Source organism: Brachyistius frenatus, unplaced genomic scaffold (assembly GCF_029030835.1).
Source record: "Brachyistius frenatus isolate BFR_SWC_R1_liver_20210118 unplaced genomic scaffold, ASM2903083v1 Contig_74, whole genome shotgun sequence".
NCBI lineage: Eukaryota > Metazoa > Chordata > Actinopteri > Embiotocidae > Brachyistius > Brachyistius frenatus.
In genome coordinates this window covers 934,661-958,785 of record NW_027210673.1, presented here as the reverse complement: position 1 = coordinate 958,785, position 24,125 = coordinate 934,661, and the positions used below count along the sequence as shown (strand labels likewise).

Here is a 24,125-nt window from a genome sequence, read left to right as displayed (position 1 = left end):
TCACTTATTTTAGGCTATTTTGCCCCTATAACAGTCTGACTTTTAGAGCAAAAGCATTCAAAATATACATTTTGGTTGTTATTTTAAAATAATATGTATTTGCATCTGCAGAGTTCTCCTGAATTCACTTAGAGTAAGTTATTCTAAAATGTTCAGTAAATCGGTCGATGAATGATAGCCCGAATGAAAGGCCGTTTTCTCAAAATGAGCTTTCTCATACTCTTCGGTCATACTTACAACACACGTTCCAGTGGATTTTCTCTGGCTGTTGACATTACTATCCGATTTATAGAATGATAAAACGTGACAGCCTATCCAAAATCCCCTCAGTAAAAACATTTGATTCTAATGTCTACAAATTGAAACTGTTCTGTAAAACTATGCAAACTATGCACATTTGCATATTTAAACTTAAAACACCATAAAACTTGTAAAAATACTTCTCTTAATACAAGTAGTCAAGTGGGGAAGTTTCATGATGACATCTTTACATTTAAAATGTTTACCCTATTCACCTGTAATGTCTTAAGCAGAGGGTGGAGAAGTGAGGGACGTTAGACTATTTTTTTTTTTTTTACAAAGTTTACAAAGAATTGTCGCTAGATTGGATCAGTTGGAGGGGAAGGGGGCGTGAATGCGGTAAAAAAAAAAAAAAAACCTACGCTGCTGTGATTGGTTGTTTCACTGTCAATCATTTGTCATCATCAAATACCAGAGCCAAACTCTCCGCCTAACCACCAATCACAGGCACAGCCTTCCTTCTGGCAGATCCAATCTAAAGCCAGCCTTTTTTTTTTTTTTTTTTTTTTTTACAAAAAGCAGAACCGCCTATGTGACGTCAGTTTAAGCGGCCAATCAGAGTCCAGATGTTGTTGCGGTGCAAATTTCAAATGCAGTCGACAAACGGACGAGTTGCCGGACAACACCGATATTAACCGGATTAGACGGGTGGTGGTGGTGGTGGGTTTTTTTCGTAGAAAGGCCGCTTGCGCGTCAGGGAAGATTGTTTTAAAGACATTTTATTTGTCTGCGGCGGCAACATGAGAGTGAGGTTAGTACTTGATATCGTTAATAATTAGTACAACCGGTAACTTCTGTCGGCAGACTTCCTGATTAGCCTGTTGATTTGAATTAAAGCTAACCGTTAGCTTCACTGCGAGCAGACGCGGAGGAGTGTGTGTGTGTGTGTGTGTGTGTGTGTGTGTGTGTGTGTGTGTGTGTGTGTGTGTGTGTGTGTGTGTGTGTGTGTGTGTGTGCGCGCTGAAAAGAGTAATCCTAACTTGTAATTACGGTTTTCATTTGAGTCCAATGCTACTCACGATCTGGTGTTATTTGACGTTACAGCTGATGCCACCCGTCGGTAACCAGTAGCTGACGTCAGCTTCTGTTAAATTCCTCACCTGTTTAATGCTCGGCGGGTTTGACTTAACTTCTTTTTTTTTTTTTTAAGTGCTACACTTACCAACTTGGCCACTTGCTTTTCTTCCAGTGAAGTCCACGCAGCGGAGTCCGTTGCCTACTTCAACAGGGCGCTGATCAGGTTGCAGGATATTTGGGAAGAAATCGGGATTCCGGAAGAGCAGCGCCTCCAGAGAACCAACGATGTTCACAAGCACCTTAAAGTGAGTCCCACACCAATGTAAATGAATCAGCTTCTTGGCCTTGAAGAATGTAATGTAACAACACTTTTTTATGATTTTTTTTTTTTTTTTTTTCCCCCCCTTGCTTTCAGGGTTTGCTGGACCTCATGATTGCAGAAGAAGACGAGCTCAAGAAGCGACTGCTGAAAAGCATTCAATCTTGTCTCCAAGAGCTTCATAGTCTGTGCAGTGAACTTCAGCTGCCTCCGTTTGAGGTACAGTCGTGTTTCAGAAATATGTGGTTCACTTGTACACGTCCAAAAAAAATAAAAATACAAAAATCTCTGGTCAGGGCTGACGTTTTGAATTTCTCTGCAGGAGGAAGAAGGCTGCACCATGTTGCAGATGGAGAAGAACACCCGCACACGACTGGAGGTGTTGAAGGAGCAGAGGAGGCAAAGAATGGAGGAGCTGAAAGGCTTCATCGTCAAGGACCGCGAGCTGTGTGATATTATGTGCGCTACCCCCTTCGGCATCGAGCAGAACTCCGTCCCATCCCTGAAGGAACTGGACACCTACCGCGCCTACCTTGATGATCTGACCAAAGAGAAGGTTTTACTTCATTCCTTCATCACTTGCTTGCGTTTTCCCCTTTTCGGTTTGTAACCTGCCGTGTCCTTTCAGGAGCGTCGTCACGACGAGTTTGTGAGCATCAAAAAGGAGATCATTGTGTGCATGGGCGATCTTGAGCGGCAGCCGGAGACCAGCTTTGAGACGGATGTGATGTGCGAGGATGAGGAGGAATTTTGTCTGTCAAATGACAACATCGCTGCTCTTAAACTACTCCTCAGTGAGGTGAGTTTGTTATATTTGCATCTTCAGATGTTTTCCGAATTTCATGCTGTGATTTGACAGTCTACAATATTATGTGTAATATCGCACTGGCTGTGTGAATTTTTTTTTTTTTTTATGCCTCTCTCTCCAGTTACGAGAGTGCAAAGCTGAGAACGAACGGCGCTGTTCAGGCTTGCGCACGAAGATCCAGGAGCTTTGGGAAAGGCTTCAGATCCCGCAAGAAGACAGGGAATCCCTCTCGGAGCACATGGTCACGTCAAAGAAGAAAAACACTGAGGCAGTAAGACATCCAGTTCATGCGTCTTCTCTCACCAAGCACCACCAACCCCTCCATAACAAGCCGTAATAACGTCTTCTGTGTCTCCAGCTCCAGGCAGAGGTCCAGCGTCTCGAGGTGCTGAAAATGCACAGCATGAAAAGTTTCATTGAGGCCATCAGAGCTGAGATTGCCCTCCTGTGGGAGAGATGCTTCTACAGCAGCGAACAGCAGCAAGCGTTTGTTCCATATCACGACGGTGAGTTGCCGTCGTGTAACGACGACGCTCTTCCACTGAAGAGACGCAGCAAACGTCCCGAAGGGAGTGACTCTCTCCGTTTACATTTTCTTCCCACAGACGATTTCACCGAAGAACTTCTCAACCTGCACGAGGTTGAAGTGGGGATCCTGAAGAAGTATTACGAGGTCCACGAAGAGCTCTTTGAGGGAGTCTCAAAGTGGCAGGAGAATTGGACCTTGTTCATGGAACTTGACGTGAGTAGTATCCTCGCGAGTTCAACGTGGAAGCTCTCAACGAAAAACGTACGGTAACGTGTGAGGATTTAACATGTTCTTCTCATCTCAGAAAAAGGCTAATGATCCTTCAAGGTTCAACAACAGAGGTGGGAACCTTCTGAAAGAAGAAAAGCAGAGGACCGACCTGCAGAAAAGCTTGCCGAAGGTGAGCAAGTGTTTGCGGATTGCGGTTGTAAGTGGAAGTCTGCCTGTAAGAGAAGCTGTTAGAGGGAATTTCAAAGTACGAAGCTGTCAAATTAGATGAACTGACAATAAAACTGAGGTCAAGCAAACCACAGGCAAAGAGTTAAAACAGGCGGTTGCTGTTGTAGTACCAGTTGTGGCCAACAGATGGAGACATTTAAACATCTCGGTCTGTAGTTCGTGTGCTTGATTTACAGAACCAGTTTAGAAACTAGACTGATGTAGTCTGACAGCAAATGCCTATTTCAAGTTATTGTTTTCTGTCTATCTCAGCTGGAGAAGACTCTGAAGGCCCAAATTGATGCTTGGGAGCAGGAGCATGATAAGGAGTTCCTGGTAAACGGAGAGAAATTTCTGGATTATGTGCAGCAGCAGTGGAATGACCACCACACCGAGAAGGAGAACGAGAAACTTGAAAGGGTATGTTACGGCTTTGATTTAAAAACTTTTATGTGCATCTCCCTGAAACAAGAGTGGTATTAATATTATGACGTTCTTTTTTTTTTGTTTGTTTGTTCAAAGCAAATGAAGAAAACTAAGCAGACAAAGGAGGATATGTTATATGGAACAGCAGTGAGGACGCCTTCTAAAAGGCGGGTAGCAACAACTCCCACGCCTGGAAAAATGAGAAAGGTAAGATGCTTCTGCAGATTTGAGTGACAGTGATTTGCTGGACCTGGGAGAGTGAATAAAAAAAGTTGACCCACCTTTTTCCATCTGTCCTCTTTAGCTCAACGGCACTTCCACCATCTCCACTCCGAACAGCTTTCTTAGTTCAGGCTTCGGGGGAACCTTGTGCCAGTCTTCTATCCAGAAACCACCGCTGTCTGCCAGCAAGGTAGGCGCACTATGACTCACGCTGGGTTTTTCACAGCAATCAAACCGTCAAGGTTAAAGTAGTTGGTGCTTTCTCTCATATTTTTTATGGGGATCAAGGTAGGCAGGGTGTATAGGGTTTGATCTGATGTATATATATTAAAAGTTTGATATTGTATGTCAAGTTAATTGGTGATGCTTTAGGTTTTCATTGTAAATGCTAGTTTTGTTTTTCAGGGGATGGTCCATAATTGTCTTATAATCTGAAATTTCATTATATGAAAGGGCTGTTGGAAAAAAAAAAAAGAAAAAGAAATCCACACATTATCATTCTAGTTGGTCTCGTTGTTGTAGGGTCTTGGCCTGCGAACCCCCGGACATGGAAAGACCCCTCGTGCACTAGACCGAAACAAGGAAAACATCTCCCACCTTAATAGAAATACTCCAAGTGGCACACTAAGGTCTCAGGAAACTCAAGATCACACCATCACCTTTAATCGTGTTGCTGGCTCCTATTCGGAATTTGCGGTAAATGGGGTTTTACATCTGTTTAGTCATCAACTGCACAAATCCACTGAAGTTCAGTCTAATTAAAGGAAAATACCCTTTTTTTTTTTTTTTTTTTTTTAAGGTCACACCGAGAGCAATATTATATTTTCAAGTCAATATGAAACATTATATTAAGACTAAATTGCTAGCGTACCATTTAACCACCATTTGGCATTACTGCTAATCTAAGACCAAATTTTGAAAAGCACCCGTTTTGACAGTTGGAGAAATTATGTCCTGTAAACCTCAAGGAAGGATTTTTCATTTTATAATATCTTTGTTGCTATAGACGTGTAGATTTTTGTATTTTGTAGACAAAATTCCCAGATTGTAATTTTTAAAACGAGGCAAACGATCAACCATCTGTACGGTGACAAAAATGATTTGAGACAAAACTGAATTAAAAAGGCTTGAGCCATGTTTTAGCGTTTTGTTGACCACACAGTCAAAACATCATTATTAAATGGAGCAACTAGAAAAGGCAACCGTACCTACGTCAGCATTTAGGTAGAATATTCATTCAGTCATTTAGAAACTGATCATCTGCATTACAAAATACAGTGAATATACAAACCAGACTTTCTATTCAACTAAGTGCAGTCCGTAAAAGAAAATTCATTACCAAAGACTCGACGACTCGTTCCTTTTAGTGGCACTTTAACTTTCCACCACATTACTCCTCCTGAGATCAACAAAGTAAATGCAGTGTTTCATGCTCCCGCGTCACATGCCAACACCATGTGAATGCACATATATTGATATATAACTATTTTGACTACTTTTTTAATATGAACGCAGTTTGATTCTGGACTTTTCTCCACAGAGAGACTTCTCCAAGGCTTCTAAATCGAATGTGAAGTCAGGACTGCTGAACTCCACCATCAGTCATCACTGATGGTTCAAAGGAGCTGCTCCGGGACCGAGAGCCATCCAGCTCAGCGGTAGTTTGGTGTAGATTTCATGTAGTGGACAACAGGGAACTTTAATGTACACTTCTTCCAAAAAAATGTAAATATTTGAATCTTTATTGATGCCGTTTCTGTCACACTTTCTTTTAGGGTTACTGCTGCAGCAGTTTTCTCTGCCGTGAGTTTCTCTGGCAGTTTTATTGGTAGTTATCCCGTGGCTTTTTATTTGATATTTTTTTTTACTTTTGGGGTTACAACCTTTTTAAGTGAAACATTATTGACCATATATAGAACACTACTGTTTCAGTACTGTAGCAGCAGTGCATCATGATTTTCTTTCCTCCAGCTGGAATGAAACTTGCTCAAAATATTAAGTGCTTCCTCCTTCTTTTTTTTTTTTTTTTTTAATAAATCTGTAAATAAACGTTTAAAAAAAAAAAAGTTCATTCTCACTAAGTGTAACTGGTACCTTCTGTCATTTAGTTTGTCATTCTTCACCTGTCTTTCAGTTGCACATGTTTTATGTCAACTGAGTCCAAATCAGAAGAAAGTATCAAGAGTATTCGATACATGTTTATTGTAGGTGTGAAAATCTGTGTACACTAGAAATGAGAAGAGGACCTGTTTAAGCCATGCTGGTCATGAGTTCCTCCAGAGCTCTCTCACGGTGATTTTCATGGACGAGCAGCACTTCTTTGATTGCATTTTGCTGGAAGCCCATTTCGTGGAACTGAGTCAGGAGGCTTAGGAACTCTGCAGCCTGAAATAAAATGCCAGGCGTTAAGAGGTACACGTCAAGTTCAGGTAAAGTAGAGCAGCGGTACAGATTTGGGTAACAAGTGTTTAATTGCCGGCCTGGATCCACCTTGCTCTCGCAGTTCTGAAACATCTCCAAAGCCTCCTCCACCTGCGCTTCATCGTAACCCAGCGCACACAGACGGTCACTGGCAGCCAGGTATTTTAGGACCTGTTGATAACGCCACAAACATGAGCCACAGTTTAACATGAAATAAATGCATTTCTAGATAATGTATGTAGGATTTATTTAATATATTAATTAATTGATTTAATTATATAAGTTTAACTCTACAGATCACAAATGCATAAAGTTTGAAGTTTTATTTGGCTTATTGTCAAAGAAGGTTTTAATCGAGTTTGCAGATAGGGAAACAAAACATAAAGACGTGCATTATTAGGGTATATTTCGATCTGTGAATAAGGTAATCATGGAACAGATTTTCACCCTCAGGAGTACTAGTTACCTTCTCCGGGCTGCAATAGCCAGTTTTCTGCAGAGCCAGGATGGCGGTGCGTAAAGGGTAGCCCTTTTCTGTGATGGTCTCAAGAAGCTCCCTCTCCTCCTGGCTGAGCACCGACAGAAACTCTGCTGCAGAGTCGAAGAAAAATCCACGAGAGACACCGACCTAATGACGAAGAAAGAACAGACGTTACAAAAGTAGGAAAACGGCTTCCGAGATCATTAAAAGTGAGAAAACGGCTCCAGAGGTCTTTAAAGTAGATGTTTCTCAGACAAACTGACCTGTCTGCGGTTTTTGACAACAGGCCCTGCAGAGGAGGGTCGTTGCTGTTGCAGCCTGAACAGAGAAGGAGCGGCAGGTGGTGCGTTTTGCGAGTACTTTCTGCCCACGGAGTTCAGAGACCGCTGCTTCTTCTTGCTGCTCTTCTGGCTCTGAGGGAGGGGGCTGCCCTGCTGGGACCTGTGCTGCTCCACCGCACACAGAGGGTGTCTGGAGTCTGGGAGAGAGCCACGTCTATGGGCTCGGTGGGTCTGAGGTGAATCAGGCTTAATGTGACGAGTGGAAGCACCGCGGTCCATGTTTTTGACTCTGGAGAGGGGGTCTTTGGGGGCCTTGCTCCGGGGCCGCTCTCTGCTCTTGATGTGGTGAGGTGGATCCTCAGCGGAGGATCCTTCATTATCCTCACTGTAACCATCTTCATCGTCAGAGTCGTTAATGTTGAACCTGACGGTGCGATGGGGCAACCGGTGAATGTCTGCAGAGTTCAGGCTGTTGCTGCGGGGCCGCGAGTCGAGGGCCAACAGACAGCTGCTCCTGCGGCGGCTCTCCTGAGGGCTGCTGAACATCAGGTAGTGAGGAGGGCAGGATGGGTTCTGACGGAGGGACTGCCACCCAGTTAAAACCCATCTCTCCAGTTTGAACCCATACTGCAGAAAACAAAACAAAACAGAGATATAAAGCAACAGGCGCGCGCACACAGAGCAGGGATTTAAAAGGTATAGATAACATTAACAGCGGCCGTGTTGTAGTCGAGTGTCCCAGTAAACCACGGCAGTGAGTCAGTGAGCCAGCACACACAATACCAAGAAACTGAAGCTGCTAAACGGTTCAGCCGTCACTCATTTTATCATCGCTGTGATTTCCCTACTATAACAGGCTAAAGAAGGGCTATGAGGTGTCTGAGAGATGTAACTCCAAAATACTTTAAAACTTTCCAGTAAGAACATGAAAATAAATGCATTTTGGCTACTACTTGAACCTGATGACTCTTCATTTCAGCGCCATATTAACATGAATATTACATTTAGATCGATACACACGGGCATATCGTTTCAGGGCCATTTCTTCTTCTGCACTTTTAAAACAAATCTTATTCACCTCTGTGTCTTAAGTACTTTAAACTAATAAATCAGGTCTGTTAAACCCCCAATACTCAAAACCATAGATTTTCAAACAATTTAACTGAATAGAGGAATATTAATCATGTCTTGTAACGGACATTACACGAGGAAAACAAATAGGTCCCAAAAGGATATTCAGGTTAGAAATAACATGTGACCTCAGTTTCCTGCAGTATCTGATGGCAGTCTGGTACGGTGATGTCCGGAGCCGTCAGGAGCAGCACTTCCTCCTCCGCGGGACCCAGCGGGGTCTGAAACGGGACATCCTCCAGAGAGTTCATCACCAAAGCACACCAACAAATAACCTGCATCAAAAGAGTCACAAGAGAGCTCCTGGGTTTCAAGCTACAGGAAACATCTTTGGTTCAATTATTATTTAGTTTCTTACGTTTTGCCCGATATTCTCTTCCTGGTTCACCTCAGTCCTCTGAATCATCGACAGGAGTTTGGAGCAAATGACGGCGGGACATCCCTGTACGTGGTAAACCGCTTCCCCACTAAGCCTCTTGACATAATCATGAGGGTTTGTTTACCGATAATATCTCAGACGCCGGCTGTAATCCAAACGGCAAAGGTCCACTATAAACAACAGGATTTGTAAACATGTATAAAAAAATGATTATACAATACAGTAACACTTAAATAAAGCACATTCAAAAAAATATCACTGATACTCAATATGTTCCTATTTTTTTGTTACCATTAACACTTTAACAATATCATTTCTAATACCTTTTCTTTAGTATTTTGTCATTTTTACTGGACAGCAGCTTTTTCATCTGAATTCGAAGCCACCTTACAGACGGTGACTTTACAATTTCCATGTGGCGTGGAAGGAGGATTAGGAAACGCTGAGGTATTGGGAAACAACAGCGGGATACTTTCCAGAGATTAACCGATTACACAAAGGTGACAGCCGAACAGTGCAGCACAACATTGTGATGTCTGTTGTATCCATTTGTTCTTGTGAGGAACATTTTCTACCTTCGGAAGGTAACAAATATAATTTACAGTGCACATTCTGGTCCGCACACAAGCGCCGAGGTAAACAACAATTAAAAATGGTGTACAGAGATATACATTTTATTTATATATTTTTAAACAATCACAATAAACTTAAGATTCACAAACTTTTTTTGAGGGGGGGGGGTGGTTTACAGGTTCTGTAACAGACCTCTGAAAACAAAAGCAGCTCTGAAACTTTACTGGAAGAAAATGAAACTTAAAAGCAAAGGGAGAACAAATCTAGTTTAATCTAATTTTTTTAGCACAAACATCACTTTAGAGAGTACAGCAGCGTGGTTCGGTTAGAGAGCATTTAGGTAGACTTGATAACGATGTGTGTTGAGGTACCATTTAGTAACAGGATGTTACATCACTAAAGGTGAGGCGTGTTTCTGATGCTTGGGCCACACAAAGAAAATAAAAGTATCTGTGGCGCTCTGAGGGTTGTTTGACAAAGTAGGATTAGAGACCAAACTAGTTTAATGTGCAAGAGATTATCTGCCTGAGAATAATTTGACAATAATCTTGAATATCAAATTTACAGATACGATTCAGTCATCTACATTGGAGGGGGGGGTTTAAATAGTTCATAGGTATCTTATTAACCACCTCAGTTACCCAGCTAACCTGCGAATCCTGCTTTGCAAAGCGGGCTCTCTGATCCAGTCTCATAGAGGTCTGTAAATAAACACATACAGTCCCTAAAGGGTGGGCTAAAGCAGGAAGCTAAACACGGGAAAATAACCATTCTGCCCGTTTAAAAGGTCGCCAATATTTCACAAATACTGCGTTTAGTGTGCTGGTGAGTTATTACTTCAATATGTTCTCCTAAATAGAGGTCATGTCATACAAACTGCTTACAAATGCTACCCAAGCACTGTAGCTAAACATTTACAGCCAATTTCACTGTGAGCACCATTATTGCAATGGTGGTGAAGAAGAAAACATCATATTGATGTGCTCATGGAATATCATGCCCTTATGATATAAGGCATTACTTGACATGGTAACATCACATCTACACTTTCTCAGATCCCCATGTTTTCAAGTGTACAGTATGATCCCATAATGTCCTTTTGCTTCCCTTGCCGTTACCACCAAAAGAGAAAACAAAGGACCCAGCTTCAAATACTTTCATGAATAAAATTGTATTATCTTTATATAGATAAAATGTTAACAATCCCCAGAGATTGAAATATTTTATAAAGGTCTGCTCCACTAGAGAATCAGGATCTGATGCACAGGACCAAAGGTTGTTACACTCTTTAACTTGTTCATCATGAAAGCATTTGCCAGCAGACCCAGTAGCCTTCATCACCTCTTCATCGATGTCCACCGTTTTATTTGTCAGGGGCTATAATAAAAGAGCTGGTACCAAACTCGGTATCCAAAAGGTTCATAGTAATCTAATGATTTCAGACAGCACGGCCTGTACGTGAAATGAGTCACGCGTGGTTCAGTTGTTAGCAGCGTCCGCCTGCCGAGGCCAGTTCTCCTCCTCGATGCCGGAGTCGTACTCCTCTTCCGTCGAGTCCTTGGCTGGAGCTCTGAAATTCAAATGGGAGGCTCAGGTTCACGTTTCGAACTCAATGTGCTCGGCTTACAGAATCTGATCTCCAACGCTCACTCCCCTTGTCTGAGAGCAGAGATACTGACCTGATGTATCTGGGCTGGGATTTTCCTTGAACCACATCTTTGTCAAGTTCAACAGCCATGATGTCAGAGTGCGGCACCTCGAACATCGGCTCAAGAAGGAGTTTTTCCTGCATTTACATAAACAAATTTCACTTAAATTCAACAGTACCAAAAATGAAGAGAAAAATAAAAAGTTTGACACATTTGGCAAAGTAAACACATACCATGATGGATCGGAGCCCGCGGGCACCAGTTTTTCTCTCCAAAGCCATTCTGGCTATGGACCTCAAGGCATCTTGAGTCACATTGAGTTCACACTAACAAAACAAAATCACAGATTCATTCAAATCCAGTTCAAGTTTCAACAGATAGAAACCTGTAGATAACAAACACATCATATTCCCGTGTGATATAGCAAAAGGAGGCTGTTTAGTCCGGATATTTTGTTTCAGGGACCAATGAGACAAAAAAATATATATGTATAAACCAGGAGAGACAGTTTGAGTCGTACATGCATCAGTTTGAAGGCTGAATATTTGGAAAGCTGTCAGGAGGGAAACTAAGTGTAAAGAGAAAATGTGAGTTTGCAGGTTTTTGAGTGGATGACACAGCAATATTTGCCAGACAAGTCTTTTTCTTTTTTTTTCAGAGGGCGTGTTTCCACCCTCACTGAGCAAACACAGAGGTCCAATTCAAACAAATGAGCAGGCTGTCTGAACAAAACCAAACACTGCCATGTTGCAATCGCGATATCAGAGCCCTTACTTTGTCCATGCTGAACAGAGCCTGGTACTGGGGCACCACAGCGTTGCGTGGTTCAGTCAGGATCCGTACTAGTGTTTCTTCATCCAGGCTGTGCAGAGGAACGACGACAGGAAGTCGGCCAACAAACTCTGGGATCATTCCAAACTCGATCAGGTCTCTGGCCTCGACGAGCTTCAGCAGCCTGTCCTTCTCCTCGATCTCTGCCACTGCGTCAGTCTCGCCGCTGCTGTTGGCCAAGTCCGCTGCGGCGGCCGCGCGACGGCCTTTGCCGAGGTTAGAGGGAGTTCCAAAACCCAAATACTGAAGAGACGTGAAACATAAGGATCCAGTCAAGAGGCAGGAATGACAACAAACAGGAGGCTTAGCTAAATGCCTGCTGAACACACGGCACATATGAGCCGTGTTAACTTCACCTTTTCATTCTTTCTTCGGCTTATGATTCTGTCAAGTCCGTTGAAGGCACCGGATGCAACAAACAGGATGTTTGTTGTGTCTACTTGCACTGTTTCTCCTCTCAGTTTCCTCGAGTTTTTCTCTGGAACATTGACAATTGTACCCTCCAAGAGTTTAAGCAAACCCTGAGGCAGGAGACGGGGAAAAGTCAACACAGGTCTACCTCAAACAATACAAGGAAACTTAAAACAAAACAGGAAGTCAGCTAAAAGGTAGAGAAATAAGTAACATGGGTATCTCCGTTATTAATTCACAAGTTACATAAAACTGTTAAAATACATTGTTAAATTTTACGGCGGTTGACGTCTGTAAACTAATTAGAGCTGCAAGTTTTGACAATCAAATTATGATCTATACTTTAAGAAAAATGACAGAACATTTGATTATTCCTGCTCGTCAGACGTAAGAATATGATGCTATTGCAGTATATTTAGGGTTTGGACTAGAAATCTCAAAACGTCATTTTGGGATGTGGGAAAAAACAAACAAAAATCTGAAATTGAAAAATTATCTGCAGATAAAATGATCGTAACAATAATAGTTTGGTGCAGATTAGAGGTTTTATTTTATTGCAGCAGTTGTTGAATACCGACCTGCTGAACTCCCTCTCCGCCCACATCTCTCAGCTGATGGATTCCAGGCACGCTGCCAATCTTATCAACCTCGTCCAGAAACACAATACCTGCACATGCAACAGAATGACGGGTAAGTTTAACGCTTCACCATCATGTGACCGTCTGTGGCCTTGATGAACCCTCTGTGCGTTAATGTATGGTGTTTAGATATCAGCTTCTCTGCTACACACAACTCCCCGATACTCGTGCTGAAAACGTGCTGGACAAACCACGGTGTGCGCAAACGTGCAGAATTTACACTTTACGTTTGCTGGCCTCTGTTTGATCCCAAGTTTTTCAACCTGTTGTTGATTTCTTTCACTTCCTGCTAGTGTGTCTGACAGAACACATTTCTTACCCGAGTAAGGAATGGAATGTGTAAATGTGATATGTATGTAAACATTAAAACGGGTTGAAGCAGAGTCACGGTAATTCATGTGAAACTAAACAGTATAAACTCTTCACAAGGATTAAATCTCACTAAGTGGTTTGAACAGATGATTTGTTATGGCACCGTTTTATTTTGTTTATGCAGAATCTGTATCGAATCTTTTAACCAAACTAGTGGCCTCGTTGTAAGAATACAAATGTTGGTCAGTATTTCCCTTTGGTAACTTTCATCTAGTGCCACCATGAGGTCAAAATATCAATTCCTTCCAATTCTTGGGTTTAAAAATTACTTTTACAAAAATACATTGAACACTTAAAATGATTAAAGACAATTGCAAATGACAAGGTCATAGAAAATATAAACCATACTATGTTTCATGCATTGTTGGTTACCATAGTAACACGTAACAGTGCTTAATTGTGATCGTAAACTCTCTCTTGTTTACCCCAAATCAGTCTTGACTTTAAATCATGTGTGTAGGTGGAATTCAGACTACTCGTATCAAATTAAAGAAATAACTAACCATGCAGTTTATAAATGCTTATTAAACAAAAATGATTGGCGAGGGATGTTTTGTGTCAAATACTGGTGCTTGTTTGAGTAGTAACTTGTTGTGTTTGTAAAACAGCCCAAGAATAGGGCTGTTTTACAAACACAGTAAGAATAACTACATAAACATATGGTATGATTCTGACACTGGAAACGCCACTGCTGTTGAAAAGTCTGTCTGCCCACCTTGCTGCGCTTTCTCCACTGCGTAGTTGGCATCTTGCAGAAGTTTGGCAATGACCGACTCGATGTCTTCTCCCACGTAACCAGCCTGAGTTAGTGTGGTGCAATCGCAGATAGCGAATGGAACATCCAGGCAGCGCGCCAGTGTCTGTGCCAACAAGGTTTTTCCTGTGAAATATTAAATGGCTCATCGTGAAATTACCTTTGGAAAGACACATCAATACTGAAAATAAACTGTGTCACTGCAATATTACAATTTAGGATGTTGTTAAAACACCAACCTGAACCGGTTGGACCAAGAAGGATGATGTTGCTCTTTTCCAGTTTAATGTCAGTGTGTGTGGAGTCCAGGACCTCGCCGCCCCTCTTCTCCTGAGGTGCCTGCTGGCTCGCCTGCTGCTGCATGGACGCTCCGAGAGCGTTTCCATGAGGGCTGATCCCGGCAATCTGCAGCAGCTCTGCAACAACAAGCCCACCGCAGGGTTAGCTTTTTCACAGGAAAGTAAGAACAGTACCTTTCACAGGTCATTATAAGGAAGAAACTAAATGCTTACTCATAAACCAAATGGGCATTAATTAATGGTATGAGAGACATTGTGTGCATGGTGACAGGTTCTAAGTACAGGCTATAAATACATGTGCCCTGCTCAGTGCCCGTGTGGAGTTACTAAGTGCGGACGGCTGGCAAAAGTCTGAATGTAGGTCACTGGGCTAACTTCTTTTTTAATCAGGTCAGTGACAGATGAACAGGATGTATTGCTTATGTAGCTTATTTGTACAAGTAGTCAAGAAACGTACAATTATCAGTGGCTGTTTCAGAAACTAGAAACACACCCGACCATCTGGTGGTAATCAAACACCAGCTACCATGTATAATGTGGTTTTTCCACAGAAAAGTTCAATTTCTCTCTCATTGAAAATTCAAGAGTCTATGAATATATTATTTCAGAAGTTAAACTGCTCGACACAAAACCTGTCTTAATCCACTATAAAGTCCACTCTGTGCTTGTGCACTGGAGGCATCAAGTTTCCACATCACACTTGTATAAGCTGAATATTGCACCATGGTTGGCTATTTGTGATGTCACAAATCATCGTGATAGCCTCGACCCCTAAAATTTGATTTTCAATAAGCACAGAAAAACTCTGTAATATTGACAGACAATTATGAAAACAGCCTACAAGTTTTAAAATCTGCACATAAAACATCCTGCACAGTGAAGTTTAAACATTGAACAGCAGGAACAAGAAGAAAAACATACCGAGTGGAGGGGGACTTTAATCATTTCATTATCTAACTCTTGTTACTGGACATGATTATTTCCATTATTAGAAATATTTTACTGAAAAGGCAGAACAACTCTCTTACTGAGGAGCCACAGTGGTCTGTACATTTTGGCATTTGTGCAACTCATCAAAATAAAAAAAACAGAAAACTGCTGATTAAGTATTGTGACATTCAAAGTCACCACTGACAAAAGCAGTAAGGAGGACCAGTCACTTACTTGTGAATCTGTATTCATCCTCTCGTCTTCTCATCTCTAGCTCTACAGGGAGAGGATGAAAGTACTTAAATCAATATTATCATTAATCATTATCGTTATGACATAGTCAATACAGTCCCTGGAAGAACGTTTGTAAAATTGTGTGTGATAATTATTGAACAAATGCCAAATAATACAGATTAGGGTTCAAGACGAGTTATGATTTGAGGCCATAAACTGTGACCGCTTCTCAGTTATCAGTGTAGATGTTAAAGGCGACACTTGATACGGTCGAGTTCTTGATCTGTAAATATTAACGATGCTGCGACCTAAATTAAATGGCTTGAATGTGACGAACTCAAACAACTGCAGGCATATTTGTTTTGTCATGAAAACAAATAATTACTGTCCGTTGTAATCTTATGATTATGTCACTTACTTCTTCAACAGCTTAATTAAAACAGGGCAGTTGTGTCCTAAATCAACCCCATGTTCACCCGTTCACTGCTTTCTTTATAAGGACACATAGTAGTGAGCAGCAAGAGATGTGACTTGAGATGTGACATGAGTATTTTTGCATCATGACTGACAGTCCCACAGCGATCATCTCTAAATTTGCAGTGAATTGTGGGACTTTTAGCTAAAAGGAGTGCTCATGCCTTTTTTTTTTTTTTTTTTGCTCGATTGTATTATTTTTGAGCGCACTATACAGTTTCTGTATTTTCACACTTAGTGAAATAAGAAGGCAGGCAGTAAATTTAATGCACTATATAGTATATAGAGAGGGATTTCAGACACAGCCGCCACTTCCATTTTAAAGATCACTTTTGAAAGAATGTTTTTTGAAAAATGTTTTTAAAGAGATATCACAAGCCCTGTTGCATGTCAATCCCCCTCACGCTCTTCACATAATTCCTGTGTTTCTGCTGTTTGGTACTGAAATGTACTGAAAACCAAAATTGGGTTAAGCTCAGATCAGTATTTGAGTAAAACTGTATTTTGGCCCAACACAGGAGATACAGAAAATTGACTTTCACTTGCCCTCTCCTAGGCACCACAGTATTGTTACCATCAAGAGTGCAAAGATGGTCCGGTTTACTTGTACGGTATAAACTAAGAGGAAGATGTTTGAAATAGTTTGTTCAGATGCAGAATGAAGTCATGTCTATGAAAAAAAAACAGTGATACTGACCACGAGGTGTTAAAGACGGCTGTTTTTCCACCTCCACCTGCTGTCGGATGCCAGCAGGGATGTTGTTGTAGATGCGTTTGTAGTGATTGTACACTGCGACTGCCAACACCTTTTTTGCATATGACTGGCCAACAACATACTTGTCGAGATAGGCATATATCTGGGGGGGAAGTAACTTATTCTTCATAACAGTGTAAAAGTATGATAAAATGACTGGAGTATAAACTACAATGACATATTCTTCGAATTTGGTTACTGCTTCGGTTTCTTACCTTCTTGGGGGGAGGAGGAGGTTTCTGTGAAAATGCCAGTTTCACTGCCTCCGCAGCCGATTCTGGCTCTTTGTTTAAACCCTTCTTAGAGTCGGTTTCAGACAGCACCACAAAAAAGTGATGGCATTTCTCACATTTGACAAACCGTGTCGATGCTACAAAAAACAAAAACAAAGCAAACAATGTGGAAACATTTTAAAAGCTGGCAGAAAACAACTGTTCCAAACATTAACAACGCTGCATTTTCTTTAAGCGGCCAATTAAGCCGACTGACACCTATATATAAATCTATATGATGTGAAAGTGTCAAGCATGAAGGCTGAATAATAGTATTCCACGTTTGTTTCTCTATAATTGGACAATACTGTCAAAATAATTTTAAAGCTTAGTTGAATAACATCAAATTCAGTTAATTACAAAGCCTTCAGTTCAATACTGTCATGGAAAATCATCAGTGTAAAGAATAAATAATGACACGTGCTGCCTAGCCCTGCTTCTGGTTTTATTTCCTTTCAATACATCTGAATGTTTTGCTCCTTTTACAGTGCACTTATATGTTTCACATGTTGCTGCTTAAATAAAAGACTTATGACCAAACTACATTATTACTTGGTTACCATCAGATGATGATAGATTCCGGTTTCTACGTATAAAGAATCAGAAAAGGACAAAACAGAGATTGTGCGTGCATAAATGGAATAAAAAATTATTATTTTTTAAAGTAGAGAGACAAGAATCAGTCATTCAATGAGTTGTAGTCCCAGTAATGATTCATGGTCAGCTGACAGCATGCGATGTGAAAATATTTCTTCTCCTATTTAAGTATTAAACCAAACTTCATACCTTGTCTACAAGAGAGCATAACTATCACTAAACTCACCACAGGAATGGTAAATCACAAAAACTTCTTATCTTGGAAAGTTTATTCCAGACAATGCAGCTTGTCATTACGAAAGTTCAAAGTCTGAGTGTTTACTTGAACACCTCTATTTTGACAAGCTGTACCAGGCAACTTTTTAAAGTGGTCGTTTGTGGTGCTCTATTTATGGCATGTTTACGCGAGCGTTTATCAGTGTGTCAGTGCACGTCGAGGTTTGTACCACAGAAAAAGGCGAAAGTTTGTGAAATGGTTCAATACGACTAACATTTTTCAACATAGAATAATGGATTAAAAGGATCATTTGTCCAACTGTTGTACTCTAACTTTTATTTGAATTTCTGCAAATGCACAAGCCATCTTCTCAGTTTTATTTTCTGCTCTTGATTCATGTTGAATGGCATCCAGCTATTACAGCCACATTTCTTTTAGCAGTGGCAATGCCCCCCTATTCATTATATCATTGTATAGTTTTTATATTCTGGAGATAGAGCCTTTATCAGAACTTTCTATTTTGTTTTTTAATGATTGCTAAATGAACCAACCATTAACACCTCTCTTTGAGGGTGGCATGTATTTGCTCCTTCTTGCAAGAATAAATGTCCGATGTTTGATTTTGAACCAAGCCTCTGAGTAATTTTTCCAACAGACTCCTACTTGTATCAGCTCCAGAGGGTGTTGGATGCAAATTGAAGACAACATCTGTGACAGATGTGCTTTCATAATCACCTCAATATTGTCTTCAAGTCTCTTACCCGTCACGCTGAATGTGCATCAGCAGAATCACATGTCAAGGTGAGTAGCCGTTAAAGAGTAATGTGTTTACTCACATACAAAGGTCTCTACATGTGTGCAGGGGTCGCCACATTTAGGGCAGCGAAGCTGGCTTCCACCCTTTCCTGATCCTCCAGAACCAGACAGTCTCTTCCCCTCACTGATGCTCTTCTGTGTAAAGAAGACTGCATTAGCACACATTAAACCAGTCTTACCATCTCTTCCTTTTGAAAGGCGGTACGGAAGGTCTCGTATGAGATTTAACCTCCGAGAGATTACCTTTCCACCGTCACTCCCGCTGTCCTTCGTTGTCCCATCTTTAGAGGCGTAGCAGACAGCTGTCTCTGAAAACGACCTCACGCGCACCCTGGGAGGTAGATGAGTTTCCCGAAACCCCTGACGACTCAGAGAAAACCACTGAATCCGGGAGCAAGACAATCCTGTAACAACAGGAACATCCCTTGTGATTTCTGACAAACATGTGTTTTGTGAGCAGATGTTTCAAATGAATGACACTAAACACGATATTTTAAATCATTTTATTAACGTATCCAATGCATATTATTCTTCCGTTAAATTCCAACCATAGGTGCCAAATATTTAGGGACTGATTTACTAAGATGTCAAATAAGGGGAATGTTAGAAAAATTGCTCAGAGGCTGGATTCAAAATCAAACATATTGGACATTTATTCTTGCAAGAAGGAGCAAATATATGTCCACTCAAAGAAGGCTGTCCAGCATTGCTCAGCGTCTCTCCTCCGTAGGGCAGCTTTTATACAGTGTGACAAGCAGTTGACATCCACCCCCATTCCCTTTACATCTGAGTTCAGTTGTAGGTCACAAGATAAGGACATATTGACGTCGTAAATTAGACTATGCTGTGCACAGGTAGTACTGAGTGAGGTCATAGGTCACAGAATCAAGGTACGAAGACGTCGTGTCTGAGACCATGCTGTGCACAGATAAATGGGTCCTTCCTTAGACAATAGGAACATGTTGTGCAACAGATAGACAAACATTCGACAAGTATGATGAGGTCATTATTTTTCCATCAGGGAACTTAATTGCGTGTTTATTCCAAAAGTTTGCACATTTATTTTGCACCTGTTTTGCGGGTGATTTACTAAGAGTCACTGATATCGGGTGCAAATCGCTCTATTTAAATGCAATGTTTACGTGTGTTAAAGTGATTCCAGCCATGAAAAAACAACGACCGCAAAAGGAAAAAGAAATCTGATCCCATTGAAATTAAGAAAGATACAAATATAACGTAATAATAAAACATCGGCAAATAAAGCAGGAGGGACGGTGGAGGAGTTGCCTCTGACAAAAACTGAGCAGCAGGTCCAGCTCTCTCTGATCAGGTGACTTAGTTTCATTCAGGGCCTCGCGAGTGAAAGGGAAATTCTGCAGAACTTCGCATTCAGGACTCTGGACAGCACACTGACTGACGGGACTGGGTGGGATATCAAAGCAGCGTTGTGCCGACCCAGAGGTCAATGCAGAGTTGTAAGAAGAAATGTCATCGCTAGACAGACGATATGTCTGAATAAGTTTTGCCTCTGACATGACGTTTTTTTTTTACACGGGTGTAAAACCACGTTCTCAATGTATTCTTTGGTTTTCCTGCGTCTCCTTCTCACCACAATAAGTGCAGCCGTCTCTCCAGATGTGCGCATTTGATTAATACGTTCCTTTCAGTCGTACTAAAATAAACACGCAATCCCTCCTACTTTCAGGTTTAGTAAATATCGTTGCAGATGCTAAATTTATCTATTTGCATTTCCCCTTCCAGTGTTTTGCACCTTGAGGTAGAAACGTCCAATATTACATATGCATGCAGGAAAACATGCAAAATGGACAATGTGTGTTAAATTACATATTTGAAAGACGCAATCCTCACTGCACGTCGTTAGTAGATCAGCTTGGACATTTTTTTGCGGGCGGTGTGGAGTTTGCACACGCAAACCTTTAGTAAATTAAGCCTTCAGTGCGATGCTAAACCCCATGTGAATTATTATACATCTGTTCATTACTAAAGTCTACACTTTAAGAGTATGAGAGGTGCAAATACTTTGAGATTTTGTATTTATATTTCTTAGTCTTTCATCACTTATTCACTACTTTGTTCCTCTTTTATGCTGCAAGAACAAGTCAATTTCCTCAATGGAGATCAAGTCATACCTAATCTCTTATCTTCTGCGATGCGATCATTTGGAGAAGGTGGAAACACAAAATGCTTTTCGTAGATCTTCTTTATTGAGTGAAATTAACGATTATTAAAGACATATGACAGTAAACTGCATATTTTTGGTCCACATGAGGAGACATCTGAAGATGTGACACTGAGCTGAGAAACTGTAAAGGCCAAAATGTTGTTAAACTAAAAGTCTAATCAATACATTTTTAAAAGGGATAAATAATTAGTACACAAATGAAAATAAATAATGAATTTCTTTTTTAGTTGAAAGCCTACATGGATCATTGGGGAGAATGACCTTAATGCAAAAACAATGGCCTAACACTAAACTTTGATTCAGATCAGATTTTTTTTAAAACATGTCTTATTCAGGGTCATAAGCTCATTTGCATATTTGTCCTTTATTTCTCGTGTTTCTTTTTCCTGTTGTGCCTTAAGTTTGAAGGTCTGTGGGAGAATTGTTGATTTAACAAGTTTTGCTCAGCGACGTATTCCTGTTTTTGGCTAAAAAAAAAAAAAAAAAAAAAATCCCTAGAAAGCGATCAACTCTGTTCAGTTTCATCGAAACATCTGAACGCTTCGCTTCGTCCAGGTGATGTTGACATGAGGACACATTCAGTAAAAGTCACGCAGCTGACTACTGCGCGTTGTTTCCCCCTTTTCTTACCTCTGTGGGCGGTGTTCAGGAACACCCTGGCGGCCGAGGTGCAGGGACAGGACATCTCGTCGTCTTCTTCTCCTCGTCTCAAAATCCTGAAAAATAAACACGAAGTGAACACGCTGCATCGAGGGGGGACACGGGGGGGAGGGGACAAATTAGCCCGCAGCTAACAGATAGCACCGACAAAAAAAAAAACGGGACAGGCCGGTGCATAACTTCAACGTCACTGTTAGCATTAGCAAAGCAGGTCAGTAACTGGTCACGGTGGTCGTCGGGACTGATCTCACACACCGACGACATGTCCCAACATGTGAAGTGTCCATCGACTCCTTGAGCTACTAACGCGGGTTAAAGTACTTCCTGCTGACGCTGGCGACAAATGGCAAAAAGTAAACAACGCAGCTGGTTAGCGCGCACGTAACTTTAAACTACTTCAGCTAGGCCCGAGCCCGAGCCACAGTCCTGACGGGACAGACAGACAGACAGACAGACTGGGACAGACAGAGACAGTTTCATCGCGGTGTCCTCGTCACACCAAAATGAGAGCACGTTAGCAGCTAACGCAGCTAGCGTAAATCTAACGGAAGAGCAAATAATAAAAGTCAGCGTGTCATTAACTTCCTAGTTTGACTCACAGCGATGGAAACCGTCTCGTCTCGACAGCGTCCGCGAGGAGGAAACCAACAAAACAAAAAAAACTAATTTGCTAAGTCACACTCCCGCTTTCGGTCTCGTCTTAGTTTAGCGGGTCGGCGTGTCACGTTAATGTCACGGAGCTCGTTACGTGAATCAGGAGGAGCTGCCTCCTGCAGGCCGTGTTGTGTTGTTGGTTCCCAGGTGGGACGCGACACGACGTCACGTAACGCCCGCTGTTGTGAACTGGGTCGGTCCCCCCCCCGGCTGACTTTGCGCCCGTCCCCTCAGAGTACAGTAGCTGGCGGAGGTGATTTAATCAACGTAAGTAACATGGAGGCTCCCTTCGTGGTGAAGCAGCCCGCGTCCATCCACACAGGTGGAGATCTGCTAATGCGTAACGTGACTGCCGGTGCGTTCATGGGTAGCTCGTAAATTTGCTAAACTAAAAAAAAAAAAAAAAGGGGGTATGTATTGTGAAATCAAGTTGCGTTTGTGTGAACCTGAAAATTCAGGATATTCAGCTTTGAAGTTACAGAATGACAGTGGTGGAAGAAGTAATATGGTCCTTTATTTAAGTAAAAGTAGCCTATTAATACCACTCAGAGAAAGTGTATCATCTGCAAAAATGTAGGGTACTTAAAGTATCAAAAGTTAAAAGTATAAACTGTACAGTAAGTGGTCCGTGTCATAAGTTGTGCTTATTTTAACTATTTCATGTAGGCTAATGTTGGTTAGTTTAATATATGGTAAAACTCTTCCATTAGTTGGCTGTGTGTAGAACCAGACAAATACAAAAGAATTTGTTTTACTTGCCTCAAAAATAGGACATGACCTCCTTCTGGCTGTTTGATCAGACTTTAAATGTTACACAGGAGAACATTGCCCTCTGGATAGTGAACAACTGAAATGAGTTTTCCTAGTTTAAGTGAAAACCTGACACCATTTGTCCAATAACACAAGCTAATTCTGATCTTTTGTAGTAGAGGCACGCCCAAAGAAAAATTATGGACGTCCAATCAAAGTTGACTGTAACAATCAATAACTGGTCAAGCTCGGCCTGCAACAACAACGTGCATATGTACGTGTTAAGTCTGGTCTCCAACAAACTGAAGGCATTTTCTGTCCCTGAGGAGAAGGTCTCAGCCGTACTGTATTCTCTGCTTGATGAGAATTGTTGGACTTGGGCTCCTGCTAATACAAAGCCAATATGTGTCAGCCCCCAGTCCTGCGTGTCAGGCTTCAAGATATTTAGCAACAGAATAATCAGTTTACAGACCTCCCCCTGTGACCTTTTGGTTTGGCACAGTACTTTCACTCTCATTCACACATTCACAACCACACCCTGTTGTCTACACCTTCATTCACCACCTTTCGTCTACACCTTCATTCACCACCTTTCGTCTACACCTTCATTCACAACCACACCCTGTTGTCTACACCTTCATTCACAAACACAGCCTTTCGTCTACCCCTTAGGATTAATAGTTGATAATACGACCTATATATAAGTAATATGATATGGCATATATATATGTTGTATTATTGTAAACATAACCTAGCACAGAATCGCACAATATGTACATGTTAAGTCTGGTCTCCAACAAACTGAAGGCATTTTCTGTCCCTGAGGAGAAGGTCTCAGCCGTACTGTATACAGCTGTCAAAAGTGTGAATGAGGTAAATCTCTTTGCCTTTGTCGTACCAGAGGTTTCAATCACTTACCTCCTGCCATCTGTGCACTTAAATACTGTCTTTTCCAACTTTCCATCAAGACAGGCTGTTAGAAAAATTACTCAGAGGCTTGGTTCAAAATCAAACACATCAGACATTTATTCTTGCAAGAAGGAGCAAGTACATGCACCCTCAAAGAGAGCCTGAAACCGTGCACGGGGGAGTCTGGGACTCCTGAGGAAAGACCTCCACCCTGTTTCTTTATAGAAGCAGTTTGGACATTGGTGAGACCAGGACTGACTGGAGAGAGGACGAGTGAAGGGATCCTAGAACAAGGCTGATTCACCATCAAAACATCAGACATCCGGTTAAGACAACTTCTTTTGTTGTTGTTTTGATCTAAAGAGTAGACTAGATA

The 24,125-nt window shown here is 41.5% G+C and overlaps 3 protein-coding genes across 5 annotated transcripts; 1 reads left to right on the top strand and 2 right to left on the bottom strand.

Annotated features, from left to right (window-relative positions):
* The first annotated feature begins 941 nt into the window (after positions 1–941).
* LOC138626516 (protein regulator of cytokinesis 1-like) lies at positions 942–6,117 on the top strand. The gene is made up of 14 exons (XM_069708209.1): positions 942–1,051; positions 1,490–1,622; positions 1,733–1,855; positions 1,959–2,192; positions 2,265–2,435; positions 2,566–2,715; positions 2,803–2,950; positions 3,050–3,186; positions 3,278–3,373; positions 3,685–3,831; positions 3,934–4,044; positions 4,142–4,249; positions 4,582–4,755; positions 5,600–6,117. Exons 1-14 carry the CDS (start codon positions 1,041–1,043, stop codon positions 5,669–5,671), a joined length of 1,815 nt encoding a protein of 604 aa, XP_069564310.1. The 5' UTR covers positions 942–1,040; the 3' UTR covers positions 5,672–6,117.
* A 122-nt stretch (positions 6,118–6,239) lies between these two features.
* On the bottom strand, positions 6,240–9,310 carry LOC138626517 (ubiquitin-associated protein 1-like). The gene is made up of 6 exons (XM_069708210.1): positions 8,732–9,310; positions 8,502–8,648; positions 7,225–7,869; positions 6,947–7,108; positions 6,550–6,651; positions 6,240–6,444 (listed from the first exon to the last, which is right to left on the bottom strand). Exons 1-6 carry the CDS (start codon positions 8,777–8,779, stop codon positions 6,310–6,312), a joined length of 1,239 nt encoding a protein of 412 aa, XP_069564311.1. The 5' UTR covers positions 8,780–9,310; the 3' UTR covers positions 6,240–6,309.
* Positions 9,311–9,405: 95 nt separating this feature from the next.
* On the bottom strand, positions 9,406–22,411 carry clpxb (caseinolytic mitochondrial matrix peptidase chaperone subunit Xb). Of its 3 annotated transcripts, none has more exons than XM_069708208.1 (15): positions 22,036–22,411; positions 21,407–21,492; positions 18,817–18,977; positions 18,594–18,708; positions 16,887–17,041; positions 16,615–16,774; positions 15,444–15,485; positions 14,220–14,396; positions 13,942–14,106; positions 12,795–12,883; positions 12,162–12,326; positions 11,749–12,048; positions 11,208–11,300; positions 11,005–11,111; positions 9,406–10,895 (listed from the first exon to the last, which is right to left on the bottom strand). In XM_069708208.1, the coding sequence occupies exons 2-15, from the start codon at positions 21,459–21,461 to the stop codon at positions 10,805–10,807; spliced, it is 1,875 nt and encodes a 624-aa protein (XP_069564309.1). In that variant the 5' UTR covers positions 21,462–21,492; positions 22,036–22,411; the 3' UTR covers positions 9,406–10,804. The 3 variants fall into 3 exon arrangements, with proteins under 3 accessions (XP_069564309.1, XP_069564306.1, XP_069564307.1); XM_069708205.1 differs by lacking the exon at positions 22,036–22,411 and adding an exon at positions 21,657–21,859; XM_069708206.1 differs by lacking the exons at positions 15,444–15,485; positions 22,036–22,411 and adding an exon at positions 21,657–21,859.
* Positions 22,412–24,125: the final 1,714 nt, after the last annotated feature.